Genomic DNA, 26040 nt, shown 5'->3' with positions numbered 1-26040 from the left:
CCCTGCAACTCACAGGGCAACCTTCTTTCTTGCTGTTGGCCTCTTAGATTTTCTTGTGCCCCAATGGTGTCCAGGAAGAAATAACTGTAGTTCCAAACAAAGATCCTGGAGCCTCTTTCCACAATAACTCTCTTTCCTCGGGGCTTTGCTGCCCCAGTGACTTTCTTCTGAACTCTCCAACCAAACACACATCCCAAAGGCCCCTATTAATCTCAAGCAACCTCTTCTAATCACTTCCTAGAAGATACAGTAAGGAAAGCCAAGTCTCCCAATATCTTTTTTCTCCACTTAAAAGCTGTGATTATTCATTGAATGTGGCATTCCTGGACAAAGGGATGGCGAAGAGAGCATTTATCTCAATACAGGAAAAGCAATCTTGTTATTTGGAGAATTGAAATCACTAGATGAGCAACCTAAGAAAGCCACATGCAGAAGCCAATGAACTTGTTAGGAAAGATAAGCTTGTATTATGGCCATGGATGTCAAGCCTGGGAATGCAAGAGAATCATCTGGGGAGCTCCCACTCCAGAGAGATTCCAGATGGGATCGTGGTGGGATTGTTTTTTGAAAGCTCCCTCTGAATGATTCTAACATGTAAGGTTATGGATCACTGCTTTCTATTACAAAGTGCCTTCACATACATTATCTAGAGGTTGGTATGCATAGAGAAGAAAAATAAATTCTATTAATGGCTATTGATGGTCCAAGAAAATCGGAAGAAAAAAGAATAATAACTGTGTAAATTAAAAGGCAGAAAACTAAATTTCCAGAAAATGGAGGGGAGAAAAAGAAACCTCTACTTTTCTATAGCTAAAAGTGGTCCTAGGATTAAAGAGTATTAAGGAAGGACTTATGTCCATATATCTTACTACTTATACAATTAGTTTTCAGATGACAACAAAAATCCCTGATGAGAAAAGTCTGAAAATAGTGATCTAATAATATTTGATGTTTATTGTTTCCTAAAACTTTCTTGGGTTTGTGCTCTAAACGGAAATTTTACAGAAGAGGAGAAAAACATTTGCTGTTAATCAAAAAAATTGTTAGGGGCTGGGGCTTTAGCTCAGTGGTAGAGCGCTTGCCTTGCGTGTGTGAGGCACTAGGTTCGATCCTCAGTACCACATAAAAATAAACAAATAAAAATAAAGTTTTTTAAAAAGACCCTTCTCTTTTCCCTTCCTTCTTCTTCTTCTTCTTCTTTTTTTTTTTTTGTTAGAAAATGTCATGTTACTATTTCCATGTGCATCTTGGGGCTGTGCACATGATTTATGTGATGACAATAATGTGATTTAGCAGTGATCCTAATGGCTTTCAGATAGTTATAATTACTAACCCTGCAGGTGACAATGGCAACTGAATGGCATCAGAAAAAGCTGAAGGATGAAGAAAATTCAGTACTGGGCTCTGGGATTGGTGGGAAATGTAAAATTGCAGTTGCAATGAGGCAGAGGAAAAGTAATTGTGATCAGAAAGTAGAAAAATCGAATGATAAGATTTTAGAAGTGGGTGGTGACAGCTTAGTCTGTGACTAGAGAATGTTAGCTGTTGTTCAATAAAATGCAGGCTAATCTGTCCTCTGTATATCAACCAATAAGACGGTGAGGAATAATGAGTCAAGTACAGAAAAAAAGAACACCTTCCAGAACTTCAGTATTGAGGATAAGGAGCTTCAGTTGATAAGTCCTTTGCCCTCTGGTTTCTAACAAATAAAGACTGGTTGATAATGCACATCATGATAGTCCAGCACTTCCTGCATGTCAGCATGTACCTAAGAACTTGGCATATATTAGAATATTCACAATTCTTTGATAACAGGTACTGTTGTGCCCATTTTACAGATAAAAAAGAGATATGGAGTAAGCAATTTAATATGGGCTGTAAATTCTGGGGAGGAGATATGGACATATTTGGGATGAGAGAATATTTTACACAGGGTGACAGCAAATGAGAGTAAACAGAGTCCAGAAAGAGATCTGTCTTTCTAGGTATACTGCACTCCAAGGATGCCAGGCTACATAGCGAGGTCTGGGGAAGGATGAGGCCATGAGGCACTGGAGCCATATCGAAGAAAGTTCTAACTCCCAGTTTCAGATTTTTGAACCTGATTTGGGAGACAGGAGGAAAGTGTCATAATCATAGCTGTGCCTTAAAATCACTACCTTTTGATATGAACAAATTAGAGAGCGGCTGGAGTGAAAGGATTAAAGGTCCTTTTTGTCCTGATTATTTGACAGGGAATGAGTCTATTAATGAGGAGCAGCAGTCAAAGGTTGAGGGAAGAGACACGTTTGATATTTGTTGCAAAGGTCAAGTATAAAATTTCGATAACTAGTTGGAAGAAGGGAACTGGGGTGTGGGAAGAATTCAAATAGAATCCAAGATCTCAAGTGTGACTGGGTGATTTATTGGCCAGAATTCAGGAAAGGCACTTTGCAGGGGTGACAAGAACAGTGTGAATTGCTGACTTAGGAAATATGTAATTTGTCTTGTATGCAAGCTGCCAGATGGAGGACCACGCTTAGAGGAGTCTGAGCTAGAAAGGAAGTTTCTGGTGTCACCTACGTAACAGGTGCTATGGTCAACTGGGAGGTGTGTAATCTCTGAAGTGGGAAAAGGGAGAAAATAGAGAACATATCCTTGGAAAACATTTAAATTTGGAAATAAGAGAGAGGAAGAGGAGCAAGCAAAAGAGATAGAAGGACAGAGATGAAGGAAGAATAAGAAGCCCAGAGATATTCAGCCCTATCACTGAGTTCAAGGCAATGGGAGGCTCCAGAAAAGAGCTAGGTTGGCAAGACCTCAAAGAAGCCAAGAAGAGTAAAACTATTTGGTTGATTAGAAGTTGTCAGGATCAACAATAAAAGGGTGGAAGGAAGACTTAGATGGTGAGGAGTGAATAATAGGTCAGAGCAGGAAAAGGCAGCAAGCCTGGTTGTCAGGGTTAATAAGATTTTGACCACAAGAGGGAAAGGGAAGACAGCAGTGTTGAGGGCAAGCCAGAAGAGGGAAAGTGCTTTGTGTTAATTAAAAGAGCACCATTTAAGTCTATTTTAGACTGAGATAAGCAGACATAGAGGGTCGAGTAAAGATGACAGTCAGTGTTGGGTAGTAGTCGTGGAAAAGCTTTCATCGGCAGGAATTCACAGAAGATGATCCCCTAAACTGTTTTCTGGCCTTGTCATTAAACAAACCAGAATGCATGGAACTGCCGTCCGTAGCAATGCCCATGCAGCCATTCTCTTAAAGAAGAAGTCAAGGACTAATGAGCAGAGTCATATTTCTCCTTTTCTGGGGAGTACATGAATTTAGTTCATGTATCCCAGGGCAAGTGGGGGAATCGCTCTTGTTGTAGACTGTTTTTAAAGAGTAAAATAACTTCCTTGGAAAGAGAAGAAGGGAAGAAATTTTGATAATGAATTTGGAATGTAATGAATTTACACTGTAAAATGTAAGGATTTTTATAAGTACTGTTTGCAGATTGCTTTACATTGTAAATACTGTCTGCACAACACGGAGGAGGTCATTTTGAGCCTGTTTTTGCACAAAGTAGTTAAGTGCATGACATTGCTGGAATGTTATGTAACTCACCCTGTAATAGGCAAAAGCTGTCTAGAAAAAAAAATAAATAGACAGACAAAAATATTGATGGTAGCTATTGAGTGATGGTTGCTTTTGACTGCTGTCAGCCTAGGTAGGACAGCCACTATAAAACATTCAGCAAACAACCTGTCCATCATCTTATCCTGTCAGGGTGGGGAGTAGGTACCAAGCACAGGATGTCAGAAAGGATGAGGTGAACCAGAGAAATGATAAAGGACCAGAGTTAAGAGAGACTCAGTGTTCAAGGGGACTGTGCCTATTCTGTCTTCTGTGGGATGAGCTGAGTACCCTGCATGTTCAGAAAAGGCCCCTAGGGTCCCTTCGTTGTCACATTTCTGCACAGTCCTCAGACATGGAGAAGAGTGTTGGAGGTTGTTAGCACATCTCCCTCTGGAGTTGAAACTGGGCTCAGTATCAACAAACAAACCCCAGCGGGGATGTGTCTCTCCTCCGTGCTTGGATAATGGCTATTCCCAGATACCCAGGGAAGAATTAAGTTCAATATGTGCCTTGTGCTGTATTACACACTGCATTCTGAACAGCTGGGCTTTTAATACAATTTAGAAAGAAGAGAACTGGCTGTTCACCACCCATATATAAGGTATTTGTAATAAATCTCTCAATGAGGAGATATAAAAATTTCTTGTTTCTGTATAGCCAAAGGAAGCAGAGCATTAGGCAAGTATCCAGTGAGTCTTATTAGCAGTGATAACCAATGCGGAAGATCCGAAGGGACTTGCTCCACATTTCTATCAGTAATGGTAATTTTTTTTTATCTGAAATATGCTGGTAATTTTCTCACTTGCAAAATTCAATTTGCTTAAGGATTAATAAATATGATTTTTCTTAATACTTATTGAATCCCCTCCATGTTCTAGATGCTGCATAAAAATAGAGCATCTTCTGTCACCTGATTTTCTTTTGTTCACTTTATCTCTGAGATGATAAAATAGTAAAGTCAATGCAAAATGATTTCTATTCAAGAGAATGCAAATAATATAAAACAGTGGAGTTTTATAAAAAAATTATATTATATATGAAGTTCCTACTCTAAAATTTAGTAAAATGGAAAGCATATGACAATGAACTAGTACAAATACAAGAATTTTGGTTCTCATGTGAGTGGTTTTGGTAGGGACATGGTTAGTAGTGTCAGAATGAGGACGTTTTCCTCCTAGATTTGCACACAGCTACTTCTGTGTTGTCCCCAGCCTCAAAGCCAGGAACAGCCCTAAACAAATTAGCCTGCCACATGAGTTAATAGATAATAAACAGCATCAAGACTGACATTGGATAAAAAGGAATGACAAATTAAAAATAATTGTTAAAGAAAATTTCACCTGAAATATTTACTAGTAAAATAATTTCTCACCATAGTCAAAAGTACACAGATCACAGTCACTTATACTTTATACCAAAATAATTTCAGTGTTCAAGAGGATTCCTACCCTCTTGTTCTTAAGGCAGAGGAATATAATATGTAGTGGAACCATTGAATAGCAATTTCAACTGTCAAGATATCAGTTTTTAAAAAAGAGTACAAGATCACTAATTTGTGTTCAGTGCATCAGATTATTTGATCTGTCAAGAAATCATCCCTACTGACTCAGATTTTTACAATAGTAAAATGGCACATATACATAAAATTAAAATTTATTTATTTTTTATATTCTAAAAGCACAAAAAGGGGGACCAATTCTTTAAATTCTACATTTCCTAAAATTAAAATGCCTGTCCCAACGTTATTTAGAGACAGTGTTTTCCTGCCATTGGTTTCAGTGACAGCGTAAATAAAGTGTATGTGCCACCATGAAGCATTTTTCTCTGAGGGGCACTTAAGCAACCTCCAGTTTCTGTGTTTGGATGTTCTTCAGCAACCATCTTTGTATTTCCTAATATTTGAATTTCTTCCCTCCACACAGCTTTCCTGAAATGAAATTACTGGATTAGGGAAATGAATATTTTAAAGCTACTGTTTCTCAACATATTTCTAAATGGCTTTCCAGTAGAGTATTTATTAATTTACCTCACACTAGCAATATGTGAGAATTATAGTGTTACCCTGGGCTTAACAAACTGCTAATAAGACTGCATTGCTTTTATTTGCGTTTATTTCATCCTCAGCAGGCTTGGAGAATCTTGCAAGTATCCATTTACAATGCTTTCATACATTGCGTTCTTCATTTTTGTTGCGGTTGTTTTCTTATCAGTCGGCTCCATGCTCCCAGCTCCCACCTCATGTCTTCTTCCCTTTTATTGCCCTGTCCAGGTTCCCATGATTCATTCAGCTACTGGGTGGATGAAAAGTCCCCCGTGGGGCCTGACCAAACTCAGGCTATCAAACGCCTCGCCAGGATCTCCTTGGTGAAGAAGCTCATGAAGAAATGGTCTGTGACTCAGAACCTGACCTTCCGGGAACAGCTGGAAGCTGGGATCCGCTATTTTGACCTGCGTGTGTCTTCCAAGCCAGGGGACACCGACCAGGAGATCTACTTCATCCATGGGCTTTTTGGCATCAAGGTCTGGGATGGGCTGATGGAGATTGACTCCTTCCTTACACAACACCCCCAAGAGATTGTCTTCCTGGATTTTAACCACTTCTATGCCATGGATGAGGCGCATCACAAATGCCTGGCTCTCCGGATCCAGGAGGCCTTTGAAAACAAGTTGTGTCCAGCCTGCAGTGTGGAAAGCATGACGCTGCAAACCCTGTGGGAGAAGAAGTGCCAGGTAGGAGGGAAGGAGGGACAGGAGGGACCAGAGGTCAAGGGCACGAAGGCAACTCTTTCTGCTTTTTCTGTGTATTCATCTGTAAAACAGCTCAACCCTGGGCTCAAAGGCTGGAAAGTGTGGGATTGTTTGGTACACTGATTCCTGAGCTCTAGGATAATTGCAAAGCTTCCCTGAGCTCTATTTCACTGGGTTAACCCCTGCCAAATATTTAAAGTTTGGCAATCTGCTTGGCATGTAAATTGACAGAAAGGCCTGCTCAGAACTAGCCCGAGGCAAAATTGTAAAATGGGCCACTAGGTCCTTACCATTCTATCTTCCCAGAGGTCTGCTTTAAACCCACACTCTCAGGTCTCTGCAGATCACCCTTGCCAAGGTATTGAGTGAAAAGGAACAGTATTAGCTGACAAAGTTGTATGAAGTCATTCATCACAGGAATATGACTATTTTACAGGCCCTCCTCATAGAATTTGGGTCACAGACAGAGTTAAGAAAGGAAGACCTGTTGAACACACCTGCTGAGAGTGTGTTTCCAGAAGAGCCTCCAAACCTAGACCATGAGGGACACGATCAGGCAAAGGAATGTGGGACTCTGATACATTCCACTCTGGTTTCATGGATGGTAGCAGCAGGGAAGAGCTTCAGGGAAAGAACAATGTTTTAATGAGCTTTTTCATCACTGTGACCAAGGCCTGATAGTTAAAGAGAAAGAAAAGTTTATTTGGGGCTCCCAGTTTCAGAGATTCCGATGCACTCTATACCTCTGGGCCCAAGGTGAAACAGAGCAACATGGGAAAAAGGAGTGATAGGGGAAAAGCAGCTTAGAATATGGCAATGGGAAGCAGAGAGAGCTCCATTCACCAGGGACAAAATCTCCAAAGGTACATCCCCAGAAACCTGCCTTCAGCCCACACCCTACCTGTCTACAGTTACCACCCAGGTAATCCCTATCAATGTTTTTATCCATTGGTTAGGTTACAACTCTCACCATACAACCATTCCACCTTAAAATGGAATGGTCTCAAATAGTCTCACACATGAATTTTTGGGGGAGCGCCTCATATCTAAGTCACATCAAGCAACCAATAATATAGTCTCTTAAAAAAAAAAAAAAAGCAAGTACCTTAAAGCAAAGTTGCTTATTTGCCTAATAGATGCAAAAAGCAAAACATCCTTAAGAGAGGCAGATGTTTTTGAACTCAGGGAGAGACTTAGTTAAAAATAAGTTAAAGATTATGTATTTGTAAATTTTTTTTAAAGAGAGAGAGAATTTTTAATATTTTTATTTTTTAGTTTTCGGTGGACACAACATCTTTATTTTACTTTTTTTTTTAAAGAGTGAGAGAGAGGGAGAGAGAGAGAATTTTAACATTTATTTTTTAGTATTTGGCGGACACAACATCTTTGTTTGTATGTGGTGCTGAGGATTGAACCCTGGCCGCATGCATACCAGGCGAGCACGCTACCGCTTGAGCCACATCCCCAGCCCTCTTTATTTTACTTTTATGTGGTGCTGAGGATCGAACCCAGTGCCCTGCGCATGCCAGGCAAGCACGCTACCACTTGAACCACATCCCCAGCCCCTGTATTTGTAAATATTTATTGAATACCAGTATGTACCCAGGTACCATTCTTATCAGTGAGTAAGCAGACAATGATCCTTGCCCTAGTGGAGCTTTCATTCAAGTGGGTAGAGATAGGTCGTAGAATAAAGGTAATAAATATGTGTTGGTGAAAAGTGGTAAGAACTGTGGAAAAGGAGAAGCTCAGCATGGTATCCGGGAACCAGGACTGTGCGGGTGGGTGGGTTGAGTTTTGCATGGCATGAGCAGGGCAATCTATGTGAAGATTTGTGGAAAAGGTTGCATTCAAAGGAGTGAAACATGAGGGTCTTGGAAGCAGAGGAAGCAGCCAGCACAGAGGCCTTGAAGCAGGAGTGTCCCTGATATCTTTGAGGAAAAACAGGGACAGAAGCTAATAAGCAGGTAATGAAGAGCAGGAAGAGGTCAGAGAGATAGTCGGTGGTCACACAGGGGAGAGTTCTGAGCACAGCTTTGCCCTGATGCAGGTCTTAATGGGATCCCTCCGATTCTTGTGCTAGGACAACATCAGGGCCAGGGGGAGAGGGCAGAAGTGGGGAAACCGATGAGAAGACTTGACGGCAAGTGCTAAATGTTTTGACTCCACAGAGGCTGATTGAGGTAAATCTTAGTATTTGTTAAAATATGTCTAAGTCATTTTTTCCTCACTAAAACTTTTGTGATATTTTGCCAAATATTTATCACATCTCTCCCCCAAACCCAAGTTTATATATATTCAAAGTCACAGGTCCAACCAACCTGGAGAGATATTGATCCCCGGAGAGTTTCTCTTTCACATCACTAGATAATAGTAACGATAGCAGTAACACCTAAGCCTTTATTATGTGCTAGGCATATGGATTAACTCACATGATCCTCCTAACAACACTATGAGATAGGTATTTTATTAGTATTCTATTTTACAGATGAGGAAACTGAGGCATAGGGATGTTGAGCAACTTGCTGGAGGAAACATTGTGGGTGAATGAAGAGCCAGGATTCCATCACAGGTTCTTTCTGCTCCAGACTTCCCATGGCTTCTGCTGCTCTCTGAGGGCTGTTCATGCTCCCTGATCATTTCACAACTGCTCTCATCTGTTTTGCTAATAAAATGCTTTTTCTTTATCAATAAGCCCCTAATTTCAGAGGGTCCCAGAGTAGAATAGAAAGATAAATATATGTGGGAATGAAAAAATTGTTATGTACATACTTTAAAAAATCAATGAATCAGAAAATTGAATGTACATCTCCAAAGTATTTATGATCTCACGGAGAAGGTAGGAATAGACAACTCTAGTAAATACAAAACAGTTAACATGCAAACACAAGATAAGACTATCTTGAATGCTCTGTAGCATAGGAAGGGATTTTTTTTTTTAAATAAATCAGATGAAAAGTAGAACATAGCATAAATCTGCCTCCCAAGGCCCCCAGTAAAGAAATGCTCAGAGTAAGAGGCAGTCAATCAAGGAATAGTTCTTAAAGGAAATGAGATTTTTAAAACTGTCTCAAGAGGAAAACCGAACATGAGCTGCTGAGCTGTAGGGTAAAGTGTTTCAGAGAAAACTGCAGCAGAGTGAGGTGGGGAAGAGGATGCAAAGCACAGGCCCTGGGCGAGAAACTCCACCCCTGAAATCTTATAGAATGAGAGCTGATTTGCTTAGGCTGGCCTCCACTGTGGGCAGAAATTCCCCTGAACCTTTCAGGGTCAGATTGCTCAACAGGGCACTTGAGGAAAAGCATGAAGCCCCCTGGCAAAATTTATACTGTTTGCACCTTTTCAAGGCAGAACAAAGGATAGCACTGTCCTTTTGGGATGCTTAGCCCAGGGGCCAGGTGTCAAGGGAGATCCTGTGGCAGGCCTGACACAAGCCTGCAGAGCTTCCTTCCCCTCCTACAGTCCACTGCCCAGGGCAGCTCTTCTGGGAGTCCCCAGCCTTCCAAACTTGCCAATTATACCACTGCCAGGAGGAAATCCTCCAGGATCTCCCAGGCAATCTGCTTACCGTGAGCCTGTGATTAACCTCATTAATGCGTGTTTACCACAGACATCATTTACAGCCAGTCAGCATTATTCAAAACCATTAAAAACAGCAAGCCATGACCCTGCTTAGTGCATGCAGCCTGGCACTCGCTGGCTCTGGGCCTCTGGGACAGTCAGTCAACACCTTAGTCACCAGCTAAATGTACACTGGAAACAAGACGGACTGCAAAGCCCTTGTTCTTGGGTGCCTGGAGGATTGGGCTCCAGGCCAGCTATCTGTGGACTGCAGTCCAGGGACCCTGCATGCCCAGAACTTTCCTTTAGCAGATCATGGGAGCTCAAAATGGGAAGAAATATATTACTTCTAGAAACCTACACAGAGATCCGAATTGGGACAATTGAAATAGCAATTCCCTGTCCCACAGCTGCCACCCAGAAACTAATTAATGCTGTGGATGTAGCTGGCTAATTATTTTCAAAATTACCACCATCGTGAGCGGTCCCACTGGAGGCCCATTGCCTCTGTGAAGTCATCCCTGTCTCGAGTGGCACACTCCCTTCCTCCACTGGGAGGCATGATTTCATTCAGAGTCAGTGCACACAGTTAAAAATCTACAGACTCACAAATCAGTTCAATGTGTCTATCGAAACTCCAAGAGCTCGGTGTCAATTTCATGAACACAGGAAACATAACTTCTAGACCACATGAGCTAACCCAACCTGAGAATTTTCAAGCTTGAAGTCCATAGATTTCCCAAGGGGGTGTGGGTGGATATAATTTAACAAGACTGAATTTGGATGGTAAAATATTACACATTTGTTTTTACTAAATTTTAACTGAAAATTCATTTATAAGTACAGGCAGTGGCCCACAATGGTGTTGGCTTTATTATTTTATCCCCATAGATGTCCATCTCACATTTCAGTTCTTGCAGCTGTCTTAAAACCTCACTTGTGCTCATCACTAACTCAAATTGTGAGACTTACTAGACTCACAATAAAATATTTTATTCAATGAATTTATCAGGAGGGGTATGCATTTATTTATTACAAATGTATTTAATGTATTCATAGGCCTATTTTCTTATCATTGGTTTCCTTTGTCATCTTGTCTATTTTGTTTTATATTCATTTATAATTCTGAGAAGGTGGCAGTGATTTTTACCAGACTTCCAAAGTTGTTCATGACAAAAAATAAAAGAATCTTTGAGTCAGTCATATAGAAGTGCTCAGTAAATCTTTGCTCATTGATTTTTTAAAGTATGTACATAACAATTTTTTCATTCCCACATATATTTATCTTTCCTCCCAGTAATCAGTGTAAATCCCAGGGGTTAGTTAGCATTCGGCTTTTTCATGAATTGCCTCTCTTGGTTTTGAACATTTCAGGTTCTTATCTTCTACCACTGTCCCTTCTACAAGCAGTACTCCTTCTTGTGGCCAGGAAAGAAGATTCCAGCACCTTGGGCAAATACCACAAGTGTGAGAAAACTAATCCTCTTCTTGGAGACCACTCTGAGTGAGCGTGCCCCCCAGGGCTCCTTCCATGTCTCCCAGGCAATTCTTACCCCCAGAGTAAAGACCATCGCCCGAGGCCTTGTGGGGGGCCTCAAGAACACCCTGGTTCATAGGTAAGAGTTTGCTTCTACCCCATGTGTTAGGTTTTTAAAGAATTTTTACCTTGATTCTCTTCTGAATACATCAAAGTAAAACTTTAGAGATTAAAAAAAATTTTTTTTAAATACCAAGTGTTGGAAATAAGATGTGAATTTGAAGGGGATTGCATTAATAGTGCCCAAAAGAACCCTAAACATTTCATTAAAATGTACACATTATTCCACAAATACTCTCTACATTTTGATACTAAGGCAACCCACTTTGAGTCAACACCACTGTCTGATCACTTCTGACATCTGGCCTCATCATGTCCCTGCCCCTGCCCTGTAAGCCCAGGTACTCACTCATTTAAGTGGTATGAATCACAAACCACTCTGCTGAGTGCTAGGAATTTAGATGTGGCCCATCAAGAATTTGTTCTTCTCCCTTCCATGGGGACCATGAGTCCTAAGTTCTATGACATAGCTTCAAATACTTCCTCAAGGAAGAATTAAGCCTGACTACAATTAAGCAGGAAGCACTCAATCATTTCATAGGAGATGATGTTCTTTATCCTGGACACCAATGAACACAATGAATGACAGGTGTTGCAAGAAAAGGATGGTTTAGATGGATGTATTATTTATATTTATATAAATATAAATAATACATTTGAACAATAGGGTATCCCTTACAATTCCAGCTAATATGTTTGGGTAACAAAAGATACTCACAAGAATCAGTTTGGTTCCTGAGTTCCGTATGGTGAGTTCAGATTTCAAATAGTGAAATATTCATTCAACACTTGTCCCTATTTGTTTGTTTCTGAGCTTGGAGAACATGAGTTCAGATAACAGTAAATCAGGAATTTAGAGAGTAAGAAGTACCTGCAGTTTTCTTTCTTGGTGAAAGCTCCTGATTTTGTAGACTATGGACAGAACCAGAAGCCCCTTTTGGTGTGACTGTAACTCTTAACTTAGAATTTATGTACTTGGCTCGAACCAAACAATCCAGTATGATCTCAATCTCTTTGGAGGATTCAGAATTATAAATTTTAAAAAATAACATATATTCATGAACTTGCACCATTTTCCTCATATCTTTAGTAAACTTGTAGATTAACATTATTTACTTATTCATACAACAAACTGAGTACCTAAGAGGAAGTAGGTGTGAATGTACAAGATGAATAACAGTCTCTGCCTTGTGGAATTAATTCTCAGTCTCACAGAAAACACTAGTATGAACATTTCTACTTAGAAATGTGAAAAATCACTATAATAAAAATCTGTACAGAAAGCTGTACTAGTAAGAGAGGAAGGACTATTTAAAAATCAGCGTAAGTTAGATCTTTTTACTGTTTCCTGAGTATGAAATGCCTTTTTTGCATGTGACTTCATTTGGTTTTAAAACCCAAGCCAGGCTCCAGAGGACACATTCTCTAAAGCACTTCATCATCCCCACTTAAGGTGGAATCCAGTGGCTCTAGGTGACCCACACATCTTGTACTCTGGTCATTGCACCACCACCCTCTCCAGTGTGCCACACTGCCTTGGATATAGCACATTTTATTGCCCTGTTCTTTTCTGCTCCACAGGCTTTTTGTGTTCTTAGTACCTGAATCTGGTCAGATCTCCTTGTTTACAACCGTTAACCCTCAATTTCACCATGATTTTTATATTTGTTAATTCTTAGCACTTTAATATGCCTGCAGTGAATCCCAAGCTCCTTGTTTGGTGGTAATGATAGTGGCATGTGCCTAAGGCCAAGATCTTTCAGTGTGTCAGAGCTCTTGTCCAACTGGTAGCAGGCTGAGGTCCCTGATCTTGGAAAGATACTTTGGCATTTAATCCCTGTTCATCACAAGAATATCATGGGTGTGATCATGCATTCCTATGCCTGCTCATCAACCAAAGGAGGAAATGCAGGTCTGGTCAGGAATGTGTTCTTAGATGCCAGCACAGCATGTGGTTGTCATCTCCTCTGAATTACTGGGTGAACATCTGTCCCTCCCCTGAGCATCAGCACTCAGAGTGTCTGTCCTAAGGTATAAAAGAATAGGGGTGCTTCAGCTGACCCTAGGCACGGGTTATCATCTCAAACCAAGGGGAAGAAGACAAGCTGCATTATTCTACACATGCAGAGGTGGTTTTCTTGGCAGAGAGATAACCCCCACCCATGGGACCCCAATAAAGCCTTCAGCAAGCTTTGGACATGAGATCTTATACACCTTGGTTCATCACCCTAGAAGGAATCCACAAAAACTGAATTTTTATGGTACTTTCCACCAGACTCATAGAAATCTAAAATTCAGATTCCTAGCACTCCCCCTGAAATCAGAAAAAAATGAGTTTTGCCTAAGCTTGAAGATAGAGCAACCATGGAACTCAAGAAGGCGACATGGACTGAAATCAGAGGGCCTGAGACTGGAGCCTACATTGGTCCCTGTTGTGGTCTGAATTATGCCCTTAACCCCTAAATTTATATATTGAAGCTGTCACCATGCTTCCTTAGAATGTGACTATATTGGGAGAAGGGCCTTTTATAGAGATAATTAGGACGGGCCCTAATCCAATCTCACTGTTGTCATTAAAGGAAGAGAAAATGTAGACACCAGGCATGTGTTCAGGCATAGGAAATGTGAGAATGTGGTCATCTACAAACCAAGCAGAGAGGCCTCAGAAGAGACCAGACCTGCTGTCTCCTTGATCTTGGACTTCCAACTTCTTGAAATAAAAGAAAATAAACTCTAATTGTTGAAGCCACCTAGCATAGATTTTATTAGGGAAACCTTAGCAAACTCATGCCGTCCCTTGGCAATAATGTGGCCTTGGACAAGTTCTCTGGGCTGTGTTTTTTCTCACCATTTAAAAGGGATTAATAGAACCCCACAAGATTATTATCCTAACCTGGAAATGCCTACCACAGTGCCTGGCATAGAATAGGTATGCCATCCCTGGTTGTAAAGAAACCCAGGAAGGCAGTGTGAACCAGCCTTGTCCTAGAGTGAGCCCCAAAGCCAAGGGCAAGTTTTAAGCTTACTGTTTTGCACCCTGAGGAGATTGTAGCCTGAGGGGCTGTCAGCAACATCTGTCAGCCTTGTTCATGGCCCTCTCATCCTGGGAAGTGCCAGGAGTTAAGAAAATAAAGTGACTCCTCTTTCCAGTGGATTCTACATGTCCTTTTCTCTACACATAATCTCAGTTATTTTATCCGTGTCTTAGGGAAGACTGACCCGCAATGGATGCAGAGCTCTTTTTTCCTAGAGACCAGATTCACACCCTCCCCACATTTCTCTGCTCAGACTAACAGGGATCCCTCAAGGTTTGGCTCTTGCCGCTGTTGGCTGGGGTTGCATCCAGGCCTTCAATTCTGTTCATTTCCAAGACAGCCAGCAGATGGCACTTTCACCTCATACTTTAACAGACTAGGGATTTTTGTTTTGTTTTGTTTTGTTCTTTTGTTTTGAAAAGAAGTCTGAATGCCTCTTTCCTTGAGTACTAGCAGGTTTTTCACGTGGGCCACTAGATATTTATGAACTCTGTCCCCAAAATAGGTCAGTATTTGCAGCCCCTAACACTCAGATCATAACATTTTGTTGCCTAAACAACAAAAGATGACTTTTTTTGAAGGCTTTTTTTTATTTCCAGCTCCCAAATATCTCTACCTTATACTCTTTTATTCATGATTCTTTTTCTTTTGCCAGTTGCTTACATGCTACTCAATGCACTAAACACTTTATATGTATTATTTTACTTAATCTCTACCCCCAAATCTGTCTGAGAGCATTATTACCACTGCTTTACAAGGAAGAAGCTGAGGGACAGCAAAATTCAACAAGTTAAGGTCATATTGAGATTATTAAATTCTCAGGAATCCCAGCTAAAACTGGGAGCATTCTTGGGAGGGTAGTCTATTAAGTCATAATCTGCTACAAAATATAAAATGTAAATTGATTTGAGTTGATAGTAGAGTACACTGAGTAAGAGAAGAGATCCAGAACTGATTATAGGCATCATGGTAAGAGGAAAAGCAAGAGGGGAAGGGGAAAAAAAATCTACCAAGGCTGTAATAACATTGTCTTTCTAGAAGACTAAGAAGTTAGATGTATTCCTAAAGGAGGGAGGGTGGCTTTAGATGTATTCTAAAAGAAACGGAAGGGAAAAATTGACAACCAAAGAGTGTAACCAAAAGAAGAGAAAGAGATGAGTTAATATAATACTTCACTTATTCTCAATTTTTGACCTAAAGCAAATCTTCCTAAAAAATTTCCGGTCCCTTCACCAAAGGTACGCCCAGTTTCTATCTCCCTCTAGTCATTTTCAACCCATTGAGGATTTAGTGAGCTGTTTTATCATGATGAAAAGTTACGAGTGCACTTTATGGCTTTCTCCTCTATAGTGCCCATGGTAGTTCACATTTACTACTAATGTAGAAATCATCACACTGAATTTTGTTTTAAATGTCACTAAACTGAGCTCTGGGCAAAACTTCAGGGTGTAATATAGGAAGCCTTCCGTCTAGAAAAATGGCACCAGCAGACTGTTCATGAGGCAACTGATTAGATATCAGTCTATCAGGAAGCCACATGTAGTGACAGGATAACTGTCTATCCGTGTGGAAAAAGTGAACTTTGACTCCTACTTTATGCTATACACAAAAATTAACCTGAGATGGACCTTAGGCCTGAACTCATAAAGCTTTTAGAAGAAAACATAGGATATCTTTTTGAATGAGGAGTAAGTGAAGATTTCTTAGATCTCAGAAATTATAAAAGAACAAATTGGTAAGTTTGATTCTATAAAAATTAAGGAATTCCACTCATCTGAATGTGTCATTGAGACAAAAGCAAGCTACAGGATGGGAGAAAATAAACAAATATATGAAATAATGTTTATCATTACTAGCAATTAGAGAAATGCAAATAAAAACTACTCTAAGATTTCATCTCACTCCAGTCAGAATGGCAGTTATTACGAAGACAAGCAACATTTTTTTATTATCAACATTTTTTATTATGTTGGTGAGAATGTGGGGAAAAAGGTACACTCATACGTTGCTGGTAAGACTGAAAATTGGTGCAATATGGAAAGCATGGAGATTTCTTGGAAAATTGGGAATGGAATCACCATTTGACCCAGCTATCCCTCTCCTCAGTCTATACCCAAAAGGCTTAAAAACAGCATACTACAGAGACACAGTCACATCTTCTCTTCTCCCAGCACTTTCCTCTGAAAACTGGAATCACATGGAGACTCCTATTTTTAGCAGCACAATTCACAATAGCTAAACTGTGGAACCAACCTAGATGCCCTTCAATAGATGAATGGATAAAAAAAAAAAAGTGGCAATGGAATATTACTCAACAATAAAAGAGAATAAAGTCATAGCATTTGCAGGCAAATGGATGGAGTTAGAGAAGATAATGCTAAGTGAAATTAGCCAATCCCCCCCAAACAAATGCCGAATGTTTTCTTTGACACAAGGAGGCTGATTCATAGTGAGATAGGGAGAGAGAGCATGGGAGGAATAGACAAACTCTAGATAGGGCAGAGGGGTTGGAGGAGAAAGCAGGGGGCATGGGGTTATAAATGATGGTGGAATGTGATTTACATTATTATCCAAAGTACATATATGAAGACACGAATTGGTGTGAATATACTGTGTATACAACTAGTGATATGAAAAGTTGTGCTCTATATGTGTAATAAGAATTATAATGCATTCCGCTGTCATATATAAATTTTTTTAAAAAGCAAAAAAAAAAAGAATGAAATATAATAGAGATTGGTTGAAAGCATTTTAAGTAAAGATACTTTGTTGATAATAAAAAAATCTAACAGACTATAAGTAATTTCAATAGCTGAACATGTTCAAAAAGTGAAAAATGTAAAAGAATCAAATAGCTACTTCATGAATGGTCAATAAGCACATGACAAACTGCTCAACACCATTATTCATCAGAAAGATGCAAATTATAACACTGTGAGATGTCACTACATATTCACTAGAATGACTAAAATTAAAAGATAGCACCAAATTTGAGGAAGGATATGAGGCAGCATCCACATGCACAATCTCTTAGGAACAAGTCTTGTAGTTTCTCATAATGCTAAATGTAAACCAGCCTTATAATACAGTAATCCCATGCCTTGGTATTTAGCTGAGAGAAATGAAAACAAATGTCCATAAAAAGCCTTGTAGAAGAATTCCCATAACAGTTTTATTCATAACAACTAAAAATTGGAAACAGCTTGTGTATTCATCAATAGAAAAATGGACAAACTGTGTTATGTTCATTCTGTGAAATAATATGCAGTATTTAAGAAATAAAAAATACAGATCCCTTCACACATGGTGGCGCATGCCTGTAATCCCAGCAGCTCAGGAGGCTGAGGCAGGAGAATCGTGAGTTCAAAGTCAGCCTCAGCAACAGTGAGGTGCTAAGCAACTTATTGAGACCTTGTCTCTGAATAAAATACAGAATAGGGCTGGGGATGTGAATGTGGCCCAGTGGTTGAGTGCCCTGAGTTCAATCCCTGGCGCAAAAACAAAACAAAACAAAACAAAAAAAACCCACAAAATAAAAAAATACAGATCCATGCAATGCCATGGATGAGTTTGAATACCATTATGCTGAATAAAAGAAGGCTCATACAAAAGAATACACATTGTATGGTCAACATGAAGTTTAGAATAGGTAAATATCATCTACCATGGAAAAAAATCAATACAAGTTGTTGCCTCTGAGGGAATGGAGCAGGAATTGACTGGGAAAGGGCATGTGAGAACTTTCTGGAGTGTTGGTAATGCTCTATACAGTTATGAGTTTGGGTCATTTATATATGGTTGTCAAAACTCAGCAAGTGCATTTTATTGAATGTAATCTTTATTTCAAGAAAACTGGAAACACATGGAGACTCCTATTTAATCATATTTTTGCTGAAGCATTTAGGGGAAGTGTATAAATGTTTGCATTCAACTATGTGAAAAACAGCTGGATTGATGGAAGGATAGTGTTGGTTGATGAATAGATAGGTGGCAGGCAAGTATAGAAAAATTTTAGTGGTAAATTATGGGTGGTGGATATATTTACTTACTGTAAAATTCTTTCAATGTTGCATATCTTTGAAGTTTTTGTTATAATAAAAAAAATCAAAGAACCCAGCCATAATTAGACTCTTGAGCTTAATGTTTCAAGGTCCTGTTGACATGGGTATCCCTTTGATGCTTGGGACAAATAATCTCCTCTTCTATTAAAGAAACCCTGGAAAATTTAATTTTCTGATGGATTAGAGACAACTTCATCCTTGCTGGAGATATAAACTTAAATGGACTTAGCCCTGGGGGCTTGTGCTTTATTAACATACTTTTGTTATATTGATGGAAATGTTGTGTTTACTTTTCTGGAGAAGTTCTTCTAAACTCTCCGGTCTTTCTCAACACTTTCCTCTGTGTAGGAATCTTCCTGCCATCCTGGATTGGGTGAAAACTCAGAAGCCTGGTGCCATGGGTGTCAACATCATCACGTCTGACTTCGTGGACCTGGTGGACTTTGCCACAACCGTCATTGAGTTGAATGACCTTCTGCAGGAGGACAGAGCTTTGGCTAAATGCTGATTTGTTTATTTAACCTAGGGTTGAAGTTGTTGATCCAGGGTAGGATTCTTTGAAGAATTTCCTGTTGGGGTGGCCCCTGGGCAGTGATAGTGAAGAGAGGAGGAGGGCTTCTTTTTTTCTTTTCCTTCCTCACAGGGCCATTGGGATAGCATTACAGGGCCTTCAGTTGCATTTTTCCCAAATGAGACTTTTAAAAAGCTTAAGTCTAAGGGAAGAAAGCATGTTTCATGTGCTCAAGGTCAGAATCTCCCCAGTGACTTGTGGTAGTGAATGGAATATGGAAATAGGGTCTCCAGTCCACTGGAATATGGAGTATCCCTCAATTGATCCAGTTCTCTATTGGTTTCCAGGGTCTTGTGTTTGAGCCAGTGAGAAGGCTAAGCCAGAAAGGTATTTCTGGTCCAAAGGATGACTCATTGCAGGTTTGGACTGCCCTGTGACTGGCTCTAACTTCAACTTGAGGTTCTGTTCTGGGAGGACAGGAAGCCAAGCATCAGTTCTCTCCAGGGTTGTCGAATGTCTCTACTACTTCCCTGAGGGAATAAGACCTGTTTGTCACCAAGGTGTTTCATCTACATGCTGTTTATGCATACCTTGTGTTGGTAACTGGTCACCTGAATTCTTCAGTTAAACAGTGCATACTGCCCTTGGTATCAGAAATGTTTTCTAGTTTTAAAGCATTAATTCCTTTCTAGTGTATGGGGGGCCCTTCTTAAAAGGGAAGGAACAACGATGGGAGATCTTTTTGGTACAGGGCCCACCAAGAGATAGACATGCATGTTTGCTGCATGCCATCTTTCTTTGATTTAATTCTCTAGTAGTTTTCTAAAATAACTGCCGAGTGAACACCTGCATCATTTTGGCAAAGTCCTCTTTGGATTGGGGTCTTCAAGCCAGACCTTGGAATTGCATTTCATTGTTGTCTGCTTATGACTGAGACCTGCACAGTGGCATACAGTGCCAAGTAGAAGGCACTTTGTCCATGACACCATGGACGCTGACGCAAAATGCGTGGGAGAGTGCAATGGCATTAAAGGAGGAAGCTCCAAGTGGGTTTGGAGCCATTCTAAAACTCCTGGAAAACAAGACTACCTCGGGGACCTTTAGGATGACTTGTGTGTCATCAAGTGAGAAATACCCAGTGTTGGGACTTTTCCAGTGCTTGTCTGGATTTCTCTACTTTCTGCAGGTTGTTCTGAGCCTACTTATCACTACTGCATGAGGGCTTTGAAACTCAAGAGGGGATTTTTTTTTTAACTGATAAGAGGTGCTTATCTATAAAGAGCCCTCTTGTGTTTTGGTTTGTTTATTTATTTATTCATTATTTATTTATAGAGTAAGTATCTGCAGTGCTTCTGACCTCAAGAGCACTCACACAGGAGATAACTGACCTTTCCTTGCCCAGAACAGACGCTGCTACAGCCTTCCTCCCCTTACCAGGACTGTGCATCCAGGTCTGTGAGTGAATTTGGATTCTGCGGCAGGTGTCCTGGCTCCCCCAAACCTGCTGAGGACAATGTGGATGTGTAGATGTGATCCAAATCCAAGAACCACTGTCGAACCACACACAGGGACAGAAGATGGAATGGGTCATGAAGAACTCTCAGTCCTTGAGTAGACCCTCCAGCAGAAAGCTGGAAAGAAAGAAGCCAGAAATAAAACTGGGCCTCAGGATGCACTCACTTTGATGTCCCTCAGCCCTGTTATATTGATGGGATCCCTAAGGAAGTGTCAGTTTTGGGATTTTTAAAGAGAAAATATAAACCTGGAATCCGGAATGGATGTGGGCATTTATAAAGATTGCTGGATTCTTCTTCCAGCAGTTTCCCATTTCTGTCCTTTGATTTCACAGACAGATTTTTTGCACATTGCCTGTATTGGGGGATATCTTAGGTGAGCTACCAACAGCACCTACGTCCCCCCATCTACTGGTCTTCCAGCCTTCACTTTCTGTAAAGCAGCTTAAGCCCTGACCTTTTGCATCCTCAGCTCAAGAAGATCACAACAGGAATACCTATGGGAAAATCTGGTTTAACTTTCCCTGTTTTTGTATTTGAACTCTTCCCTGAAGAGGTTTCTAGGATAGTATTGTCAAATTCTGTAGGGCCTAAGAAGGTGGGTGTCCTCACTTTCTAAATTTTCCCTCAGTTCTGCTGTTGAACTCTAATGACTGGCTCTGAAATCCCTAGCTTAACCTCAGGGTTTTATTTTTGTTTTTATTGCTCCATTTTGGTTTGGTTTTTAATTCTTGGTCATTTGCTAAGGACTAACCCTGTGGTACTTGACAAAGAGATAAGGAGGCAAGAGGAGAATTATTCTGCTCTGTTTTATTTGAGCCTCAGCTTTGTCCAGGTGCTTGGTGCTATGAGGCCAGGTGTTTTGACAGGTATCTGCACAGGAGGTGAGCGACACCCAATGGCTGCTGACTGTCCAGTAAAATGTTTACTTGATGTTCTTTCTTCATTTTTAAATATATAGTTGCACTTCTCTTGAATTGTGACATTTAAATGCATCTTGGTGTTTGCATGATAAGAGAAAAATCATGGAGCACGACACAGAACAGAAAAATCCTAAGGTTTCATGTACAAAGCCTAGCTCTGCATGAGCCCATGCTGGCTTTTGCTCCTCCATGCTGCTATGGATTGCCAGCTTTGTTTGAATTTTGCAACTCTGCACTAGAGTTCTGGTAAATACTCGAATCTCTGCCCCCAGAAAAAGGCACACTTTATTGCAAAAAAAAAAAAAAATGTGTGCATTCTGTTTCTTGATCATGAAGTTACGCAGGAGAACTCCGGCACATGGCACAGAGAGAAAGTAGACTTTAGGTCAGTGACTTATTCTACAACCATAAGAATGGTGATCCATCCCCATCACTTGTTCTCACAAGTTCTGGGTGATCAAAACAAGATCAAACAAAGACTCTCACACTTGCTCAGACTTAACTTCAAGATCAGCTAAACAGCTACTTGATTAAGCCAATGAGGAATTAATCTCACAGAATTTGGGGTCCTGTTTACTCCGAAATATAACTGTTTTTTTCATGAGCTCCATAGACCATTCCAACACCATCACATTTCCATGATTTTGTGGCAAAGGGACCATCACAGATTTCAAATCAGTGAAAATAGTGTTTTAAAGGCTTGGACTTTCAGCTTATTAGAGGTACCATGTGATGTCATGGAAAGAGAAGATATCCTGAAGACTGGAGAGAGAGGTCAAGATAGGATTGATGGAATAAAATGATAAGTTATTGAGGATTAAAGTTTTTTATTAATGGCAGATGAAAGAGGGTCATGCAAGATTTTTTTATATCTGCTGCATTTGACTCAATAATAACTGTTTAGTCATTTTCCTTAGTGCTGAGTCCAGAGCCCTGAATTTTTGAGGTTAAGCCACAGTTCAAATCCAAGTTTTAAATAAATGCAAAGAAAAGCACAAGATCTGAGCCCAGGTGATGATATATCTTAACTATTTTATAGTTTCTTCTTGCATGACCTCATATTCACATAAAAAAAATTATGTTTCTGTCCACCTTTCTTAGGAGGAAAAAGGGCTTACACAAAATCAGGCTATTGCAGATTGCATTCCTGCCAGAGGGGAAGTTTTGTAGTGTTCTTCATTGTCTGTTAGGTTCTGGGAAACAGAATTGGCTAATGAATGGGACACTGCCGTAAGACTCCACTCCCTTAGCTGAGCAAGCAACCCTATACAAAATTGTCCCTATTTCTTTCATCTGTAATAAAGATGCAGTCTGCTACCTAGTGATGAGTGTTTGGAAAACCTTGGTGACTGGTTCCTGAAAATATAAGATCCCTATGTTTAGATTAAATGCCTTATACTCAGGGGATGTACAGTTGTGGTAATTCTTCTTTCTATGTATGAGTATAGAGAATCCAGCGTGGGCTCACTTCCTAAAAAAGTGTGATGTAGGTTGGCAGAACTTGACAAGGAATGGCACCTTCTGTATTATGTGTAATGAAATATGTAGGGCTCAAAAAACCTTCCAACATGCTTATGGGTTTCCGAGAGGTGGGCTTTCTCAATATATGCTAAATAGTCTTGTTAGGCCAAGAGGAAATTTGGTATGACACAGAAGAATACGGTTGCCCATTGAAATTCCACTCATTTCCAGTATATTTTGATCCTCTGTTGCAGGCTGGATCCTGGTGTTTGCCACCAAAGCTTTGTCACTCAAAAATGTTGCCCTGGGAAACACAGAAGTGCAGTGATTAAATGATAAGAGGTTTACCTGGAAACTTTACCCTTAATTCCAGAGGATTCTGATCAGCTCTTTACTGCCCCCAAGAGACACCTTACCTCCTTAACCTTTGGATTCCCAGCTTCCTGCTAGAAACAGCACACCAACAGCACTGTATTTCTGAACTAGCCCTAGCTTGGAAGTACACACTACAAAATGCTATTGATTTTCTTAAAATAGCAGAGTCTTAGATATTGTAAAAATACTCTGAGATAATGCTATCCTGCTTTAGATATAGTGTTTTAGCATCATCAACAAAACTTGTTCTACTTAGGACTTTTCAAACTCATTTCTAAATCAAATGATTTAGATAAAATATTTCCCTTCCCTTTTCTGGTAGTTCAATTCCAGAGTCTGTTGAGGCAATTTCATCAGCAGGCTGGAGGCACTTTTCTGTGTGATACTTTCCTCTCTTCTTCATAGAATACCACTTTGTCCTCTTGTCTTCTGGGCATCCTCCATCCCCTGCCAATCACTCTTCATTACAGGATGCTGGCAAAAGGCACATACATATATACAGTGATGACCAGCACACTCTATCACAGTGGGGTTTTTCTTCTTAATTATTTTCAGTGCATAATTTTGTCCCCCAGCCCTACCCAGTCATTAGAATGATACTTGATTTCAGTCCAGAACTTGGGACCAACATTTAGTTCAAATAGCACAGACTTGCTCACAAGCTTTAAGCTTAATAAAAAGCACAGCACTTTGAATAGGCAAATATAGATCTTTGGTAGTTCTGTACATTTGAAATTTTACATTGTTATGAGTTTATAGCACTAATAACACTTCAGTTATGAATCTGTAGTACCAACATGACAAATCTTAGAACCTATTCTAGAAATATTACCTTGCTGCTATTATACTTACTAATTTACACCCCAATATTAGTAAGTGTTAAACATAGATTGTGTATGCATTATTTATATTGTGTATATGCCAACTATAATACTTAATCTCACTGATCAGCAATTAAAAATACAGAAATTGTCATAGTTAAAATAAGTCTTGATCAATTCAGATAATTTATGGATCTGAAAAATGCTCTAATAGATATTATATTTTCTCCTCTATTGTTTTACACTACAGTGCATGTTTATTAAGTTAAAAATAATAATAAATTGTACCAATTTAAGGCTTTAGGATTAAAATTTTGCATATATGCTCCTTGATACTCTGAAATGTGTTTTATGGCTTAATTATCTTATTCGTACACATTCACTTGGCTTTTTTCCCCTCTAGGAAATAATTGTTCAAATATATCTTCTTGTTACCTTGATTAAACTGTGTAATTCAACCTAGAACATTGTAAAGCCAAAATACCTCATTTTAACTGTGAAAAAAAAAATGTCAAGGGGTATGATGACATGATGTGTTTCCTTGTACTTGATTTGAATGACATAAATAGGCTTATAACTAATAATAAATATTAAACATTGAAACTTTGACAGGCACATTTCCTTTGTTTTAATGAACATTGTATTGTTGGATCCACTCCTAATTTTGTTTTAAAGAGCTACAGACTCAGTGTCAGTAAAATAGCTCATTATGCAAATATTAGATGAACATCCTTTCAGCTCTGCCTAGAACATATTGGGATTAGCTAAATATGCCCTCAGTTCCCAAGATGAGCAGTGTGTGAAACATGTACATAACCACATCATCCATGCTTTTTCAAGCTTTATCCTTAGAGCACTTCAGTTACTTGTACTAGTTTTAGACCAGTTCTTTTTGACATCCATATTCTCATGCTACTGCCTTCTCTGATGCACATTAAACTGAGTGGTTCCTGGATGCCCAGAAGTAGAGCAATTCAGAGATGATTTGCGCACACGATGAGTACATAAAAGTGGACCTTCAATTTATGTTGCAATGTCCCACATTTTTCTCATTCTTAATTATTTTTTACAGAATATCTAAATGCAGTAAATTTCAGTGATTTTTTTTAATTTTGCCTTATCTGTTACAAAAAATAATGGATTATTGTGAATGTCCTTTCTATGGATTTAACAGAGATTCAATTATTTCTAAGTAATCATTTATTTGATATGGCTGAATGTTGGAACAGGTAATTAGGAGTAATGATACATGTGTTTCAGTTCATAGCAATTTAGAACAGTCAGAATTTTCTGCCTGTATTTATTGTTTAGTAACTCTACCTCAATGTCCTCCGGTTGGTTTTAATAAGCACCACGTTCAGTGATTCCAATTTAGTTTTTAGCAGTAAGTCACTAAAATAGTATATATTTTGATGTAGATATGGTTGGGTCCAAACATAAGCAAAGTAGGTATAACCTGTGTGGTGTAATTGCAGAGATATTGCTGTCCTGCCTCAATTTCTCAACATACACTGTGGTTGATACATTGCTGCTATGATAATGGAGCTCTTGCATTATGTAGGAAGTCTTCAATATCTAATCACAGATTGATTTATCAGATTACTACAAAGTTATAAACATGCACAGACCCAGATTCCTATTCCAACTGCATCACATTCTGGCTATGTGACCTTAAGCAAAGTATCTCTGTATCTCTATGTGTATAGAACATAGGGTTATTAAATGTCTGCTATGAAGGTGTTAAACCAAATAAGAGAGCTACAAAACTAAATAAGGAAATGTGTGGAAAGCATTTTAGCACAAATCATGGTACATAGTAAATTCTCAAGAGTA

General features: G+C 39.5%; 1 protein-coding gene across 2 annotated transcripts in view; it reads left to right on the top strand.

Moving 5' to 3' along the window:
* Plcxd2 (phosphatidylinositol specific phospholipase C X domain containing 2) overlaps positions 1-24813 on the top strand; it is a 45278-nt gene extending 20465 nt beyond the window's left edge. Inside the window, exons 2-5 of one of the 2 annotated variants that reach the window (XM_076868462.2) lie at positions 5870-6330; positions 11284-11525; positions 18951-19149; positions 20446-24813. In XM_076868462.2, coding sequence (XP_076724577.1) covers positions 5870-6330; positions 11284-11525; positions 18951-19110 — 863 coding nt within the window. In that variant the 3' untranslated portion in view covers positions 19111-19149; positions 20446-24813. Of the gene's footprint in view, positions 1-5869; positions 6331-11283; positions 11526-18950 lie in introns of both variants that reach the window. The other variant, XM_076868461.2, reaches the window with a different exon arrangement.
* The last annotated feature ends 1227 nt before the right edge of the window (positions 24814-26040 follow it).

Source organism: Callospermophilus lateralis, chromosome 10, assembly GCF_048772815.1.
Source record: "Callospermophilus lateralis isolate mCalLat2 chromosome 10, mCalLat2.hap1, whole genome shotgun sequence".
NCBI lineage: Eukaryota > Metazoa > Chordata > Mammalia > Rodentia > Sciuridae > Callospermophilus > Callospermophilus lateralis.
This window is presented reverse-complemented; position numbering and strand designations above follow the sequence as displayed.